This window comes from Gasterosteus aculeatus, chromosome 21 (genome assembly GCF_964276395.1).
Source record: "Gasterosteus aculeatus chromosome 21, fGasAcu3.hap1.1, whole genome shotgun sequence".
NCBI lineage: Eukaryota > Metazoa > Chordata > Actinopteri > Perciformes > Gasterosteidae > Gasterosteus > Gasterosteus aculeatus.
This window is the reverse complement of record NC_135708.1, coordinates 1,640,679-1,659,013: the sequence shown is the minus strand read 5'-3', so window position 1 is coordinate 1,659,013 and position 18,335 is coordinate 1,640,679. Positions and strand designations below refer to the sequence as shown.

The 18,335-nt window shown below is 48.7% G+C and overlaps 1 protein-coding gene and 1 pseudogene across 3 annotated transcripts; both read right to left on the bottom strand.

The window, feature by feature from the left end:
• Positions 1–480: 480 nt before the first annotated feature.
• LOC120812006 (tRNA (cytosine(38)-C(5))-methyltransferase-like) lies at positions 481–5,709 on the bottom strand (annotated as a pseudogene). The gene is made up of 11 exons (XR_013454344.1): positions 5,438–5,709; positions 4,267–4,376; positions 4,068–4,144; positions 3,398–3,469; positions 3,025–3,090; positions 2,830–2,899; positions 2,670–2,750; positions 1,624–1,949; positions 1,462–1,519; positions 1,198–1,327; positions 481–944 (listed from the first exon to the last, which is right to left on the bottom strand). The product of XR_013454344.1 is annotated as a tRNA (cytosine(38)-C(5))-methyltransferase-like (transcript).
• Positions 5,710–5,866: 157 nt separating this feature from the next.
• LOC120815235 (collagen alpha-1(XXI) chain) lies at positions 5,867–14,006 on the bottom strand. Of its 2 annotated transcripts, XM_078096795.1 has the most exons (11): positions 13,686–14,006; positions 12,321–12,438; positions 12,061–12,197; positions 11,696–11,815; positions 10,671–10,787; positions 10,257–10,443; positions 9,591–9,756; positions 9,294–9,513; positions 7,140–7,313; positions 6,759–6,836; positions 5,867–6,075 (listed from the first exon to the last, which is right to left on the bottom strand). In XM_078096795.1, exons 1-11 carry the CDS (start codon positions 13,989–13,991, stop codon positions 6,019–6,021), a joined length of 1,680 nt encoding a protein of 559 aa, XP_077952921.1. In that variant the 5' UTR covers positions 13,992–14,006; the 3' UTR covers positions 5,867–6,018. The 2 variants fall into 2 exon arrangements, with proteins under 2 accessions (XP_077952921.1, XP_077952920.1); XM_078096794.1 differs by lacking the exon at positions 5,867–6,075 and having other exon boundaries at positions 6,439–6,836.
• Between the last annotated feature and the right edge of the window lie 4,329 nt (positions 14,007–18,335).

Genomic DNA, 18,335 nt, shown 5'->3' with positions numbered 1-18,335 from the left:
AATAAAAGATCTTCTATCAGGAGACAGGTGATGACTTGAATAAATCTCGGTTTTATTTGTAAAAAGGTCCCTGGTCCTTTAACCTAGATGAATAAACGCAACCCAATCAACCACCTGTCCCCCCCAACGGTCAACGTCCTCTAACGTTTGTGGTCCTGTCAAATCAACCTGCTCCAGGTGGCACCAGGTGTGCGCGTGACACCCATTACGACAGACCCCTCCCCCCTATACTTGGTCCAACCCGATGATGTCACCGCTGACACCCTCCCCTGTATAAACGGAACGGACTCCCGACTCACGGGACCAGGAGAACGGTCATTGCCACAAGAGCAGCCGACTCGATGGCGTCGCCACGTCAGCTTGACTGAGCCCAGAGGCCGGCGCAGCCCCCCCTCTGTGGGTCAGGCACGCTGATGATGCCCCCGGTACCTCCTGCTGTCCTACAGAGAAGGTCCTCTTCAGGTGAACACCCCCAACAACAACGGACGCCACAGATTCTTTATTTGGATTCATAGGACAATATTCAATTGGGTTTACGATAAATAACCATTTATGGCAGTTTGGGTTCGTGGATTAGGGTAATAAATGGTTCTGGTTTAGCCAGATGATCTTCACACATGAACAGAGCCTGTAGCAGGACACACGAGGACAAGGACTCCTCGTCTCTGATTGGACTCTAACTGAAGGTCTTATTGGGTCTCTCGCACGCGGCCTGAGAGCAGCGATGTGTCACCACCACCAGGTCCAAAACCACAGGAAGCGCTGCGTTGACCCGGGGCAGGTCCTCCTGCATGGTTCCTGGTTAGATGTTGCCTTACACGCAGTCCACGAGGGCTCGAGGTGCTAGGAGACGAGCAGCCGGAGCAGCCGGGCCACCACCACCACGTTGAGGCTGTTTCCCAGAACTCTGTACTGCTGCTTGGTGCTGATCTGCTGCGGGAAGGCTGCAGAAGAACCAGAAGATCCAATTCACCTGGAGGAGAACCGCTTCCCTGCTTCTGCACATCAGTCATCCCGCCTTTAGTCCCGCCTACTTTCCTATTCTCCACCTTCACCATCAGAAGCATTAAACTCTCTGCTGAACAACACGACTCCTTTAGGGTCACACACACACACACACACACACACACACAGACAGACACACAGACAGACACACAGACAGACACACACTCACACTCACAGAAGGGAGTCACTCACAGAAGCTCTGAGGGAAGCCCATGAGGTTGGCCACCTCTCGGGGGCTGAAGTAACGCAGCTTGAGCTTCAGCAGCTGCTGGAGTTTGTCGTCTTCAGACATCTGGTCCAGACCTGCAAACACGCTCACCATCTAGAGGACGCACAGCAGAAGAGCTTCTGCTCTGATGATGTCACCCAGGAGGTCGTGAAGCACGTTCTCACCATGAAGCAAGCACACACCTTCTTTCCTTCATCTACGCCCAATACCCTCCATGACAAACCTACCTCCGTCTCCACGCAGCACTGCAGCACTGAGCCCGTCCCCTCCACGTAGCGGCCGTAGCTACGGAGAGAAGACATGACACCATCACTAAGGACTCGTCCTCACAGCGTCCTCCAACGGTAGTCCAAACAACAACCCGACTGTGGGGTAAAGGGTGTCCTTACCCTTTAGTGAAGCACACGGACCTCCTGCAGGTGGGCTGAACGATGTCCAGCAGCAGGGAATATCTCAGCAGGGTGCCGGGGGGCAGGAGGTAGTGCTCCATGTTCACGTCCCCTGGCGGTTCCAGGAAGTCCCGGATGCGCCTGACGGACAGGTCCTAGTTCTGACTGGTCTTCCTCTGGGCCTCCCTCTCGGTCTCTTGCTTATAGAGGACCTGACCCCCCTGCGTGTCCTCGTCTGGCCGGCCCGTAGCTGCACTGGGAGGACTGGAGACGACGGTGTGCTGGTGAGGAGAAGCACCAGCAGGATGCGGGAAGGCCTCTGGAATCTGAGACCACATGAACACCACCAGTCCTGTGAGGTCCTGACCTCCAAACACTTTGGGACGCGCAGGCCGAGGGGACGCGCAGGCCGAGGGGACGCGCAGGCCGAGGGGACGCGCAGGCCGAGGGGACGCGCAGGCCGGGGGGACGCGCAGGCCGAGGGGACGCGCCGGCCGAGGGGACGCGCCGGCCGAGGGGACACGCAAGATGACGCGCAGGCCGAGGGGACGTGCAGGCCGAGGGGACGCGCAGGCCGAGGGGACGCGCAGGCCGAGGGGACGCGCAGGCCGAGGGGACGCGCAAGATGACGCGCAGGCTGAGGGGACGTGCCGATGAGGGGACGAGGGGACGTGCAGATGAGGGGACGTGCAGATGAGGGGACGCGCAGGCCGAGGGGACGCGCAGGCCGAGGGGACGTGCAAGATGACCCCCCAGGCTGAGGGGACGTGCCGATGAGGGGACGAGGGGACGTGCCGATGAGGGGACGTGCAGATGAGCGGACGCGCAGATGAGGGGACGCGCAGGCCGAGGGGACGCGCAGGCCGAGGGGACGCGCAGGCCGAGGGGACGCGCAGGCCGAGGGGACGCGCAGGCTGAGGGGACGTGGCTTCTGCCCAACTTCTCCAGGGTTGGAGATGGTGCAGAGCGACCATTAGTGTCTTTGTGTGTCCTCAGAGCCCTGTTGGGTCAGCTGGTTTATTCCCTTAGATGATGCCAGGACTCACCTTTGAACTCTGGCTGCTTTCGTTAGCTGTTGACAACTTAGCAGTCAGGAAATAGTGCAGCCTGGAATTCGGGATCCCGACCTGTATTGATGGACAGAACAGTGAGACAAGCACAACTCGTAGGGCGGGTGCATCCCAGGACGCCGCCGGTCTTTCTTACACTTGTGGGTGAGATCATGGTTTCCTGGAAAGTGTAGCCGCATTCCACGAGTGTCTCCACCAGGCGCTGCCTAGAGAGCACACGCGCAACACGAGGTGAGACCACGCGTTCCCGCACTGAGAGCAGCAGAACACGTGAACGAGACCAAGCAGTCAAGTGTCTTCTGCGTGCACGCTGTCCTCCCCCCCAGGTTACCTGGCAGAGGACACCTCGAAGCCCTTCACATTCTCCAGCAGGATGAAGCGGGGCCGCCGGCACAGCCTGGAGAGGAGGGGGGGTTACGGACTCAGAGGATCGCATACATCCTCCCTGCGCACAAACACTACTGAAGACTTATGACGCCGCCTCACATTGCTAACTGAAGAGCTTTAATAAAGACTGGATGAAAGCGGTTTATTTTGGGTGCACACAAGGTGACCTGCTCCACCTGTTCCATAGGGTGAAATAAATGATGTTCTATGCAAAGGTCAATGAGGTACTTTCACCCAAAGACGTCTTCTTCTGTTCTTTAAATAGCTTCTGTTCAGGCTGAAATCAGGGCTTCATGTTTCATGTGCAGACTAAACACCTGGGCAGGAGGTGGAGGATGTGCAGGAAGCTCTTGGTTCTGGAGTCGGCGATGTCCCCCTGAAGTCCGACCCTAAAGAACACAAACAAAGTCATTCACCTTCGAGCGCTTGTCGGGGTCAGGGGTCAGGGGTCGGGGGGGCAACAGTTGCATCAGGGACCCCAAAGTCAAGGAAACGTCCCTGTAACTGGGCTCTATACATCTCCATCTGCTCTGTTGCTTACAGTACATCAGTGTTGGTCGCTTCCAACGGATTGTCTAAATGTTTGAGTCGTGGTGACGCTGTAATTCACACCTCCATAAGTTCTGCTTCCTGTCACCCTGTTCTCTCTGAACGCTCTTAACTAGTGCGAAAGACTCACGACACGGGTTCAGACCGGCCTTTGCCTTAAACTAATAAAAACTAATTATCCAACTGCATATTCCTCCAGTGATGACATGAATCCCTATCATCACCATTCCAAGTCATATCTCTATCATTCAGTGACTTAATGAAGGAGTCTTTTGAGTCAGATCAAGTATCATCTGAGACATATACACTATCTTCTTCTTACTGTTGGTTTTTAACACAGAACGTTGAAGTAAGGATCAGACAGGGTAAACGCTGTTACTCATCCATTCATAAGAGAGTAACGGTGACGTTGTGTGACTGCTAAACAAGGAGACGTACCTGGTGAAAGGCTGGCATGGAGGGCTCATCACAATCATGTCGACGGGTAATTTATCAAAGTCATCTAGAGTTATGCCCTGAAGATACACAAAGGGAACACGTTGCAGAGGGAAACGTGATTATCTGTGAATAGAGTCAGTATATTCAGAGGATGTTGGTCTGACGCTCCGGTCGACTGGTCCCCCCAGACAGCACCCACCTCAATGGTCTTGTTCCAGAGGGTGGTGTCGGGGAAGTTGTGCCTGTAGATTTGATTGGCCGTCGTGTTGACGTCGATGGCAGCCACCACCTGGGCAGGTATGCCGCTCTCTAGAGGAAGATAAACACGTTAGCCGCTAAACATGTTAGCCGCTCTCTAGAGGAAGATAAACATGTTAGCCGCTCTCTAGAGGAAGATAAACATGTTAGCCGCTCTCTAGAGGAAGATAAACATGTTAGCCGCTAAACATGTTAGCCGCTCTCTGGAGGAAGAGAAACACGTCAGCCGCTCTCTGGAGGAAGATAAATACGGACTTAGAGAGAGGTCAAAGAGCTCAGACGTCTGAAGGGAAGTCAGAGTGCAGCCACTGCTGCTTCACCTTGAAACGCCTCCTTTTTGACTTTTTACGGGCGAGTCCAACTGGTAAGATGCCCGAGGTGGGCCGAGAACATACTGGAGGAACTACGTATCTGGTCAAGACGCAGCAACTTAGAGATCCCCAGAAGAGCTGGAAAGTGTTGCAGAGGTGAGCGGCATCCTCGACCTGCCTACATGATGACCTCTGACCTGGATGAGCAGATAGATATTTCTACCTAAAAGCTGCTTATACAATAAACATCACTTGATTACGCTAAATTGTTGAAATGGACGGTGTGTTTCAGTACTTCATATTCAAGGAACTCACCATAAAGTACACCAGGAGATTCCAAATACCTCTCTGGGTGAACATTAGAAGTGCATCACTCACAGCAACTAGATGTCCTTAGAGGCCATTGGAGGACAGAAGTTGAGGTTGGGAAAAGTACTTTTCTGCTATGAAGCAGCATGTTTTCTAGTTTCCTGTGTTCCATTTGAGGATTTGTCTTCCTCTCCATATACTGTACGTCAGTACATTCCAGTTTGTACATGAACACTAGTGGTTATGATAACCTCCATTTGAATGATGCAGCATTGACTCCAATAGGAGCGGATGTATTATTGCCACAAAAGAAATGTGTGCACGTTGTGCAAGAACTGCATTCCGTTCCGTCATTTCAAGAGTTATTTTTTATCTGAATACTCTAATAACAAAGTAACAATAGCTGTGGTTGTATCAGTACTGTCCATTATCTCCTTCAGGTGACGTGTGGGTGCACGAGTACACGAGTGAGGACGTGTGCGCACGTCTTACCATGGGACCGGGCGCCCCACGCTGCCCTTGTGGTCCAGTCTTCTTTGTCCGCGGTGGCTGTTCGATTCAGAGGACACTGAGGAGACACAGTCCAAGCTTCATCGTGAGGACAATAAAGCATCAGGAGGACACCAACAGGAAGACTTATGGAGTCATTTCCACTCTGCACTCACCTTTGCTTCACACGATCAGAAAAACAGTGTTGTTGTTTTGCCGAGGAGAGTTTTAGATGTATTATATTAGGATTTATTTGTTGATATAAGAACTAGTGCAGGTCGATTTTTATGCACAAAATTCAAATGAATTCAAAAGTAGTGCACTTTTGTTAAAAAGTACTACTTTATGAACAAAAGTTGAAATTAATAGAATAATTTGGTTTTAAACAGCAGTATTACTTTTACACTGTAGCAGCTCAAATATTTATTGTACATCCCAATTGAAACATTAATGCAATCAAATCAAATATAAAACCTGCATCAATACTGATTGACGTGGGTGACATCCAGCCTTCATAAGAACACATTCATATTCCTCCCCGTATCATTATTAATGAGCTCTTCTCGTTTTCTTTATCCAGCATGTCAGTAATTTGCAGAAGGAGAATAGAGGACAGACACTGCACTTACCCTTTCATCGTCCTGCATGAGACAGAGGACAAGAGAAAAAAGTGATTCTCATTATCATCATTGTAGCCTCTCACACGCAGATACATGCAGAAGTACACAATGTGAACTTTACAGGACAGATTACAGTGGATAAGAACACATTCATCTCTTGATCTGTGGCGCTCTGGTTCCCCTCCAGCAGGATACAGGGACAGCTCGTCACTGTCCACTCCTTAGCTGGTCTCACTTCAGCGGCTGCGTCCTCATGAGGGCCGAGCAGTCACCGAAGATCACCTTCTCTATCTGCATGTTATACATTTTTGTTATGAGGCTTTTACTGTCAAGGCAACGGGGGCAGTGGAGGTAAAGTCCCCCCTCAGGACAGACCGTCCCGTTTCAGGGCCGCTCTGTTCGGCCTATGCGGCCGTTGGAGGACCAGACCAGATCTACCGTGAAGGCTGGGAAAACGTCCTTCTTCAGAGGACATTCGGTTATGGCGTCATGGAAGGACAAATGCCTTTGGTGGGCGTGAACTTGACTGACTAATGAGCCACGAGGGTCACATGACTTCCATCAGTCACGACTGTGAGACAGCTGTGTGCTGTGTGGACCGTGTGGCTCTGGATTGGACGCCGGCAGGTGGGTGAGGACCGCTGCAAGGCCGTGTGCTGCACACCGAGGGGCCTACATGTGGTGGGAGGTGATAGTTGTCTCACCACAGAGTAGATCTCACACGCCGTTTCTCTCTCGCTCTGATGAGGGTCACAGTACAGACGAAGCTTCTGAATCTCCACCTGAATAAAAAGACAAGTGGTCAGAAAAATGGAAATGTGGTTTGGGTAAGAAGTAGTGGATTATTAATGAAATGACCTCATTATTATGAGAGCCAAACAGATGAGCTACAGAAGGACAAATAAGAGATTTCACCTATTTTATCACAGACTAGTCAGTTATTCACTTTGTATAATATTATCTAATTTCCTCAGTTTAAATGTTGCTTGATACACCTGAATCCGTCCCTCTGATCGACTCCTCCGTGAGTCAGACACACGTGTCCCCTGCACTTTGAGTCAAAACGTTGGCTCGTTTGTACTCACGGCCACAGGGAGGTCGGTTCCCCGTCTCTTAGCAACCTGGGTCTCCCCATTGATGTAGATGGGCTCCACCGGCTCCAGCAGTTCTTCCTGGATCAGCAGATCGTCCAGGAAACTGCTGACCTGACGTGGTCTCACCAGGACTTTGAGCTGATGCCACTTTCCGTCATAAAGAGTCTGAGATGAGGCACAGATATTTCATAAATACATTATTTCTTAAGGTCCTCTCAAGTACAACAAATCCTTAACTGGGAGTCATTTCATCTGAAGACTGAAAGGAGCTGAGACATAATATGCTGGGATACCTGGCTTAACAAGATCCTTCAAAATCATACGCGCTACGTCCAAAATACTGTACATTTTGAAGTAATACATTAGAATAATTTGAGTGATTTAGACGATCGGGTTTGATTCATGCATCAAACAGACCGTATAATACAGCACGACTCATAATACATACTGATTGAAGGATCCTACCACAATGCTGCCACAGTGTTTGGGCTTTCCTCTTTTAGTTCCTATTTCCCTGCCTTGTGTTCCTGGCTTAACTTCCCTTGCTGCCCTGCGGAGGAACTGTAGCTTTCTTCCTTCCTCCTCCAGCTCTGACTGGAGAGGGAACCACAGCTTCATCACAGGCTTCTGCTGCCCAAAGGTCACGTATGTATGCCGATGACACCCAACTAATTCTCTCCTTCCCTCGCTCGGACACCCAGGTGGCGGCTCGGATCTCTGCCTGTCTAACTGACATCTCTCAGTGGATGTCCGCCCACCATCTGAAAATCAACCCCGACAAGACTGAACTACTTCTCTTTCCCGGAAAAGATTCGCTTACCCAGGACCTGACAGTCAACTTTGGAAACTCTGTGCTAACGCCCACTTCGACTGCTAAGAACCTCGGCGTCACACTCGACAACCAACTCTCCCTGACTCCCAACATCACTGCGACAACGCGATCCTGTAGATACACGCTCTACAACATCAGGAGAATACGTCCCCTTCTCACTCAGAAGGCAGCGCAGGTACTGATTCAGGCTCTTGTCATCTCCCGCCTGGACTACTGCAACTCCCTCCTGGCAGGTCTCCCTGCCACCGCCATTCGACCTCTGCAGCTCATTCAGAATGCAGCAGCTCGACTGGTCTTCAACCTTCCGAAATTCTCCCACACTACTCCACTCCTCCGCTCTCTTCACTGGCTACCGGTGGCCGCCCGCATCCAGTTCAAAACACTGGTGCTCACGTACCATGCTGTGAATGGATCGGGTCCAGCTTACATCCAGGACATGGTCAAACCCTACATCCCAACCCGCACTCTCCGCTCTGCATCTGCAAAACTACTCGTCCCTCCCTCACTGAGAGCAAAACACTCGACTAGGTCTCGACTCTTCGCTGTCCTTGCGCCGAAATGGTGGAACGCGCTCTCTGAAGACATCAGGACCGCAGAGAGCCTTCACATCTTCCGCCGCAAACTAAAGACACACCTCTTCAGACTCTACCTCGACTAAAGACTAACAAATTGCAGCACTTAAATTGTACTTGTGACGTCACTCATCTATAGCAAATTGTAAATTCGCTTATTTGAGGAAATTGCACTTTCTTGTTTCTTGTTCTCCTGAGTTTGTACCCTATGGTTGAATGCACTTATTGTACGTCGCTTTGGATAAAAGCGTCAGCTAAATGACATGTAATAATGTAATAATAATAATAATGTAACAAAATGCACATTAGAGTCAATTTGGAGCATTTGATGGGAAAGTGACCCTGAATGGAGACACTGCAGGAGGCTTCAGTCCTTATTGTTCTTAGCAGAGGAAGAATCCATGTTCCTAACTGGCTTCTTTACGAGTTGGATGTAATACGCATGTGACATTCAGGTCTGGTTGAGTTTTTGCTATTTTCCGAGAAAAGGAAGTGATTAACTGCTTGGGTGTGAATGAGCAAAGAGGGGGTCGCATCAGTGGCTCTATGTTTTTATACGATGGACGGATGAATATTCGGGGAAGACGTAATATATTACTACATTTTGTCAGAGGACCGTTGACATAAAATAAAAAAAATGACATGCAACGGATATTACAATACTTTATTACTTCATCGTTCAGTAACATGTTTTGTGTTTCTGGTATTTTGTCGTATTTATAAACTCCACCCGACACCAACCTGGACTCCTCTGAAGGTGACTCTCTGCTCCTCTGCAGTTAAGCTAGTGGTGGTAAAGACGACACTTTTGTCCTTTCCACTCAGTGTCACTGCGACCTGTATCTCCTTATCCTTGGACAGCACCCTCCAAAGGTCAAAGGTCAGCCGGCTAGAAGTCCCCTTTAGACGCAGGGTGGCTATGAACACGTAGGAAGGAGGGAGGCCTTCTGGGAAGATGTCCCTGGTACGAGGAAGAGGTCGACATACTAAATACACACAACAGTTGATGGAGTAAACAGATGGATTTGTAAATTCTACCTGGTGTCCTCAGTGATGTCGGTGGAGGCCGTCAGAGCGTAAGCGGCCTCCAAAATCAAAGAGCCAGGGATCTTCTTGGCCTTCTTCTGAATGTTCATGCCCAGCAGCAGCTCAAAGCCTTTCTCATCCCGAGAGGCCACCGGGATTCGTGTTGGACAAACAGACTCTAGAAAGAAGAGAGGTCATTCGGTCAGCTACGCAAACCTCACGCCAAAGCCTGAGCTCAACCCATGACGCAAACATGGAACGTCCAGTGAAAGCAAGAAGATGAAGCCCTTATTGATGTCAAGTCCTGCTTCTCCTACATGGGGACACAATGTCTGCAGCTACTCTCTGCTTCCCTCTGCTCTTCCCTCAAGTCAGTGAGAACTTAGAACATATTGACCTAATGCAAGCGGACGAGGTACATGATTAAGTGCTTGTTAAAGGAATTAACACACGCATAGTAATGTAGTGTAATGGGAAGTGGGAGGAACTACCAGGTACCCAGCGCTCCTCAAGTCCCTTATGACTAAACTCATTGACACAACTTCAACCTGCATGATGGAATGTATCTGTCAAGTCACATCGAGGTTATTGTTTGAAGAAAGGCGTGAACTTGTAACACAGAGAATTGAGAAGAGTCCTTATAGACATGTCAAGTACAGAGAGGGACTAGATATCAACCTTCACAGAGCTTCTGCTCCATGGAACCTTGAATGAGGTCAATGGTGGTGTAATCTTCGGCGTATAGGACATAGGCAGATGACGGCCTGTTGGCGATGGATACCAGCTCTGAGGTGGTGATCTCACTGCCGACTCCAACAGCAAACACTGTAATGCCCTGAGCTCGGGCCTCCACACTGGCATCCACCTAAGGAGACACAGGCAGCAGTGAATGGTGGAGAGGCTTCCATTTAGACCGTAGAGTGGATGCTGGAAAAACAGTGCCAGAGATGTAATATTAATAATATTACAGCTTTCCCCAACATGCTGGGAGCTGCTCCCTCCTTGAGGTTCCATGGCTTACAAATATGGGTCACCCAAATAACCATGACTTGGTTTCACTGAGGCACCTGAACGCAGCAATGGGAAATTTACCACGTCGTCCTGAGATTTGCCATCAGTGACCACGACGGCAATGCGATTTTTGACCTGCCTGGCTCTGTTGGAGGAGGCGAAGACGTGGTCCACGGCAAACTTGATGGCCCTGCCAGTCTGGGAGACAGTCAGAGAACAGTGAGGACCTGGTAGAACCGACGGAAAACCCCACAACGCTGTGAGGGATTGTGTGTGTGTGTAAACTGGTATGCTCACCGGTTCCCACCCATTGACAGCTGCATCACATCAGAGTACAAATACAATTATAAGGACACAAAAATGCTTTTAAAAGTCTCCGTAGGAACAGCACAACCTGTAAACAAGTGCTTGTGGTATCGCTGTGTGGTGCACCTGTGGTGACTGAATGTTTGCACCCTTTGACCTGCTCGAGTGGAGTCGCTCCTCTTTAGAATGTTTTACAAGTAGCTCGCTGTCCGTCTTCTGCATGCGAGGCCCCGATCAACCCGGGGAGGCAATTGTTGCAGCTACCAGCTCATTGAGGACATATGCACATATATTGCGTCAAGTGTCAAATATCAATTGAAATAAGTAGTATTATTCATTGTCATGAAATGTTTTAATTATATTAATCATCTAAATGCAATAATTGCATTTTTTAAAGCCATTGTGATATTTTTCATACAATTACATACCATGTAAATCTTTCCATTCCCCAAAGAGCCAGAAATTGTACCATTTTGCCACCAGGTCCAAATTTGCTTCAAAGCCGCGTACTTCTCCTCAGGACTCGACCTCATAAGTCGCAACGAATGTGCGAATTATTTAATTATTTAAACAATTAATAATTGTTTTGATAATAAAACGGTTTCACAGTCCATGAACACTGTCCAGCTGTGGTTTTTCCTTTCTTATCCCTTAGTGTGATTTATTCATCAGCCCTTAAACAATGTGTGAATCTGTTTTTATCCAGAAGACTGGAGCCCAACACTTCCTGATTGTAGAATATTCTTCTAACACCTGCATGCAGATGGGCACAGAGGTGCAGAGAGAGCATGCTGTCCTGCCTGTGTGTTTCCTCCCAGGTAGCTGATGCTCTGTATGGCCTGGATGAGCTTCGCTCCGCTCTGGTGTTGCCCCAGAGGAATCTCCATTCGAGGCGTGTCACTGTACTGGATCACAGCCACCTGCAGCAGACACAAACAAACCCGATATTGCTCCGAGGCGCTTGGAACGCGACCACGACGGAGCAATGGAATGTTTTTATCCATCAAAGCTAACAACTGAAACAGAATGACAGTGTTCCTGATTCGACAGGAGAAGACAATCCATTGAGCAACCGTAAGCAAACTGAGAGTTAAAGGAAGGTTACCGCTAAATGTTAATTGCAATAACAATCTTGTCACAAGGTTTTCCACATGGTTTAAATGACCTGTGTGTAGTGGGAGCTGACGTCAAACCGCCTGGTGATGTTGATGAGCCACTGCTTGGCCGTGTCAAAGTCAGAGAAGCCGACACTCCATGAGCCATCGACAATATAGACCAGGTCATTGACAGCTGTGCTACAGCCTACACACACACACACACATACACAGTGTAATCAAAGACACATCTTAACAATGCAGGGACAGATGATCAACATTTCAGACTCAAGAGTTGAGTGTCTAACGCGTAATAATAAGTGAACTCTACCTGCTCGGACATTGTCCTCCTCTGCAGCTTCAAGGGAGACCAGCAGCAATATCGCACTCCACAGTGACCACAGCAACATCACTGCATAGGACAGCCGTCCACCTTGGTCCAGTCCAACCTTGCAAAAAACAAGAATTTCAAAAATGGCCTTAAGACGTTTTATTCCGCCCCCATGAGGCTGACCTTTCCAACTGACCAAACCTTTCATTGATAATGTCTTTGACCAATGGTCAAAATAAAATACAATCACTTCAAATGAGTCCTTTAGCAGACTCCCCCTGCCAGCCGGCTCCTGGCTAATATCCAGTCACAGGACAACTCGGGCACCCCCGGCAACAGGAGGTCGGTGCCCACGTCTTCTCAGAGACCTGGCCGGTTAGTTAAATATATTAAATATAGTTATTGCTGTGCACTGACTGTCTCAGACTCGTTTGGTCTGCAGAACGTTTGAAATCTGCTCGTTTTAAACCTCATAGCAAACCTCACCTCAGTGACTCCACCACTTGCAACAAGTCTGTTGAGTTGTGTGGAAGTAAGCGTACAACGGTCACACTGGCGGTGGTACACATGAAATGGGCTCAGACCATGTTGCTACGTGGATTTGAATGGAAATGTCCCTTCTACGCCGACACTTGTGGATACCCAACCTAACCTATGTAAAACTGTACCCTGTTGTTCGGTTAGACAAAACAAGGTACTCTGCTTGTGTCAAGTTATTCTTCATGACAATAGAGATGTGATAAACTGTCTCTGCTCTGACCCGACTGAGAGGTATTGATAGTTAGAGAGGGAGGGGGGGGTGCCAGGCCCCCATCAGGAGTGCGTTGACACTAGAGGACAAACAATAGTAGGCAGTCGTCCATTGGCTCCAGCTCTCCCTGTGGTTCTCCAACATGTCCTGGGCGGGTCTGGGCTTGTCTCTCAGCCACCTGGCTCTGTCCCACAGGGAGGTCTGCAGGGTCTGCTGGAGTTATGAAGAACTACACATTTTCCCCCGGATATTTCTCGTGGCCTTACATTTTTGTTGGACTGCCTGTATTTTAAATCACAGTTGGTTTCTTGCCTTTTAAAATCATCAAGTGCGTTTGATAATGAAATAGCATGAAAAATGGTAAAAAACGTTCAGTGGCTTGGAAGGCTCTCCTTCAGGGCCGGTCTAGTTCACAGTGCCGGTTAGAGTCCTAGCTAGGCTAACGTTATCCTGGAAGGGTATAGCCAGTCAGATTACCGTAGGGGGGTCATAGACACGAAAAGAGGGTCACTTCTTTTCTCTCCTACATACAACGGTCAGTTCATACGGCCATGACCCCGATCGGACTTGCCAAGCCAAGTCGGCCTATATCTGGTATCTCCATCGATTGTCACCTTCTTAGCATTGATGACACATCCCAACGCCCGGCTCTTGCAAAGACCCAGATGGTCGGTGGTGCTGAGACGGGCCTGGGCAGGGAGGCAGAGGAGACAGTTAGCGGCGGGCGACGCTAGAGAGCACCCCCCTCTCCATGAAAGTGGCCACTCCCTTTGTTCTGGAGAACTAATGAATACGCTGCGTTGAAACTTTGACTTGTCGCATTTGATATAGGAATACCTTGTAAAAGCCTTTTCCAAGCTTCCATGTTGTGCCACGCAACGTATGGTCAGCAGCGTAGTGCGTTTTCTCCCTGTGTTCATTTTGAAGCGCAAACATGGTTCCACAGACCACAAGGTTAGGCCGGAAAATACCAACGTGAGCACTATGCCGGGATGGGAAACGGAAAATATAAGCAATGCAGAGAGGGCTGCAGTGTTCTGGCAAAGGCTTTAAAGACAGGGGAGGATCAGTCAGCTGAAGAGAGAACAGCCACCACAACCTTTCTGTGACAGTCTCCTCCCAGCTCGCTCTCTCTCTCTAGAGTCACGTTACACCAAGCTGCTTCTATTTCTGAATTCATTTGTTTCCTCCAAAACAATTAGTTAACAGTATAAAGTAAACGTCGCAATGGGAAAAGACTGCAGTTGAAATAATACAAAACCTGTTGAGAATGGTATCCTGCTTATAAATGCATTAAGAAACTAAATAAATGAATTTATGAATGATATCAGGTAATGTTGGTGACCACTGCCTAGATGTGGTGAATAAATCTATAACACCAACTATCTTTGTCATTGTAGTGTCTAAATGCACAGTCAACCTGCTCCCTCACAAATTGCATGTGGCTAAGATGGGCTTTAAACAGGTGAACAGTGAGGCCCCCACAGGGCCGAACTGCAGCCTGTGTGCACGACTGAGGGACCATATGTGCTCACAATGGGATGATTGAATGGACCCCTACTGGGTTTTATGTGTTTTAAGGACGTGTTGGAAAATGATTGACAGTGACTCGGTTTCCACCCACTTGTTACTGCACCTAAAATTCAAATCAAGCTGTGAAGAAATCTTCCACATGTATGTTTCTATCCCTCCAGTACCGTCATGCAATTATTTGCAGTAGGTCCTTTGAGATGAGCCATTTGAATCCACCACTATTTGAGATGACATGAGCAGAGCACAAACCTCAGTGGATGTTGAAGTCACATGATCAGTTCCTTTGACTCTCTACCTCAGCCAAGCGTTATTTCTGAGTCCATATCATTTTCTCTCGGGTCTTTTCCATGCGTGTGTGTCGCAGGTGGATGGAAACACACTTTGTGTCTTTGGTTGAGTAGCATTTAGCATTTAGCTCGCCCTCTGAATTGGCCCCAATGACACACTCTAAAACTATAAACCGTGTGTGAGAAATGGACGTGGTTGTGGTTTTCTTCTTCTTCTTGACTTCTTTAGGTCTCAGTGCAACACACCGTCCTCCAAGTGTCACATGAGAGCTTGGAAAACAGAACTTGTGCTCCTGAAAAGGCACGTGTCCTCTGGTTGGTATCCAGTGTCTCCTACAGGTGTTTGTTGCAGGACAGATGGGTCCCAGTGTGAGAGAAGAACATGGTGTAAAGCAGCAGGAGGCCCAAAGAACAACACCGAGACAACACAGGAGAACCTTTTCTACAAATGTCTCCAGCAGGATCCTTCCTTTGATCCATCTCCACGTCCTCTCCTCAGCGCCCCACTCTTTCATTTTAAAGCAGGCTGCTTTTCTAAATACACACAGTGGGGATCTGCAGGTAGTGAACCCAAGTTCTTCCAAACCACAAGTGCAGCACAGCAACCACATCCAGCATCCCCGCTGGCTGCAGCACCACACAGCGTTCCTCCTGCACACATGTTGGTGGGATTGCTCAACGCCTTTGGTGGCTTCACAGAACAAAGAGAACTAAACATTTATTCCTCACATGTATTTCTGACTGATGCCTGAGAACATCCTTTGGTCCTTGTGGTGGATTAGAAGATGTACGGTCCGTCAGGATATTACTGTGTGATCGTAGTCAGATTGAGTCCAGTACCTTTTCAAAAGATCCGTGTTGTTGCAGGTTGAAGCTTGTTTACTGTCATTTACACCGTTCTTTAGATGATGCTGTGATTTCACAACTTGTATTTGTCACAGATGACAGTTTGAAGGGTGAGTAAAATGTTCTGTCCTTAAACCGTGTGACGATATGCACGTAACATGTTGACGCACATCACCTATAACTGATGCTAGAGGGGTAAGAAGTGGCTCCATCGTACTTTCTGTCTGTCTTCAATTCATTTCATCAAGCTCAGAATGACAAAGTACATCCTGTATACATGCGACATCCTATTGGCCAGACAGAACTATGCGTCCTGTAGCAAAAACAGGTCCACTCCATCTTCTAACATCGTCTCCATCCTCTCCAACTGGTTCAGTCGTTGAACAGTCATTTCAGACTACACATTTAAGGAACAGCAGAGCTTGAAAATGCCAAAACACACAGAGAGACACTGAGGCAGACAACTCGCTGACCCATGATCACAGGCCCTATACTGTATATTGAGCCTTCTCTTTGTGCTGATGGACAGTCCCTGGTGGACAGACCAATGGCGCGCTGACATGAAGTCCAGAACAGGCTACTAAACACATACATGTCACACGCGTCATACACGTCTTACATGCAGCAGCAGCAAATCAAACAACAACCGACGTAACGCACAAGTGTCCAAACTGTGTATTAGCCATATAACTTTGCTACTGACGAGCCTGAGATGTTATTTTGTGCTGGATACATGCGTACAGTTTATATAACATCTAGGTCTTCACAGCAGCACATACAGTGAAGTAAAGGATGGCAAAGCCTTACCTTCCTCTGTCAGCCCGCAGCAGCAACCATGAGGGAGAGTGAGGAGGGTGAAGTCCTGCCTCTGGTTGGCAGTGGGAGGGGTGGGAGGCTCCAGCCAAGCATTACAAGTGGTGGAGGGGACGCCACTGAGAGTAGCACCTCATGTGGACACACACGTCCAATGTGTGGGCGGAGCACAGTGTTGAAATGCAAAAGGCTTTTAAAGAGTTTTCAGCCTTTTACGTCACTGTTCACTTGAGCCCTTTAATTATCCCAACACACAGGAATAGCAGTCACATGGTCAAGCGGCACTGCAGGAGTTTAACTAACGCGGCGACACCCGACAGAGCATCTGTTGCACACTTTGGACCTCTGACACACTCCAGGATGAAGCCTTGACTGAAACACCAGCGTTTGCAGTGACAGGTGAGATGGTCCTGCCTGCACGTAGAACACGCTTCAACTAAATGAAACTTCTCTGCATCGTCTAACCAGCAGAAAGGATGTTCACAGCTCCATATTGTCTTCTATTGTTTGTATCTTCTGCTGAGGGACTTCATTCAGGCAATGAACTGTCATGAGCCTGGTCACCATCCTGGTAAATTGGGAGAATTATGGAGGCGTTATTTTACAAATGTCTTCTTGACAAACTAATCTCAAGAGAAGACACAAAATGATGAACGTGTCCTACCAGCAAGAGTCGTGTGTTTCTTATGTGTGAGATGTGTTCTTCGTACAGCACTTGCTCCTCCAGATGTTCTCGTTCCATCATTGGTCTCAATGACGTGTGAGCACAGGGACAAGGCGCCCCCTGCTGGAGCTGCTCAGCGAGTCAGTGTGAGCTCTGTAAGTACGATCAACACGAGCCGACCGCACATGAAGGATGAGGAGGAAATACAGGACACAGTGGTTTGCACCTGCAGGTGGAACATCTCCTTGCTTTTGGCTCTTTTGTCAGTGTGTCGGTTCCTCTGTCAGCTACTCATTTGATCTCATGGAATACTTTGACGTTTGGATGGTGCCATGCAATTGGGAATATATTTCCCAGGGGGGTCCTGTCCTATGGAGGACCAAGAATGACTTAAGTATAATTAAATGGATGCATAAATAAATACAGGAGTATTGTAGTGTAATATTTTATTGACTAAGTGTCTCTTAAGTCTCCTTTAATCATGCATGACAATGCTGTCCCCCCTTTTAATGTGGAGGTGACCAGTAGGAGCTGATCCAGCACCCCCACACCTCCCCCAAGGACAGAGATGTTTGTCACCTTAGACTATATAACTTGAAGACTTGTATGTGTCAACTCTGCAAGCGTTTAATGAACGTCATGTTCAATGATTTTACCGGCGTTGAGTGAAACGTTTTCTAACGTTGGTGGAGCAAATCCATTAAAGTTCTTGCACATTCGTCACTTGTGCCTGGTATCAAAATGAAGAGGACAGTTGGTTGATTCTTTCAGCTTTTAGATGACGCAAGCAGGAAGTCCCCCGTAGGACAGACCGTCCCATCTCAGAGGCCGCTCGGTTCAGCCTACGCAGTTGTTGGAGGACCAGACCAGTTGGACCAGAAGACTGCTGAAGGCTGCAGGCTACAAGGACGCAGCCTTTGAGACACACACACACTTATCTTTCTGTTTGTCTCCACCCTGATGACATCACAAAGGTCCTCTAGCTCCACCTTGTGGTCGCACTGCAGGTTCAAACACACACACGGCGGTCATGCGTCACGGGGGGTTCTCATAAACACCCCTGGCAACAGGCGGATGCTAGCGTCCGTCGCCATGGTAACCACTCTACTGGTGAGAGTGAG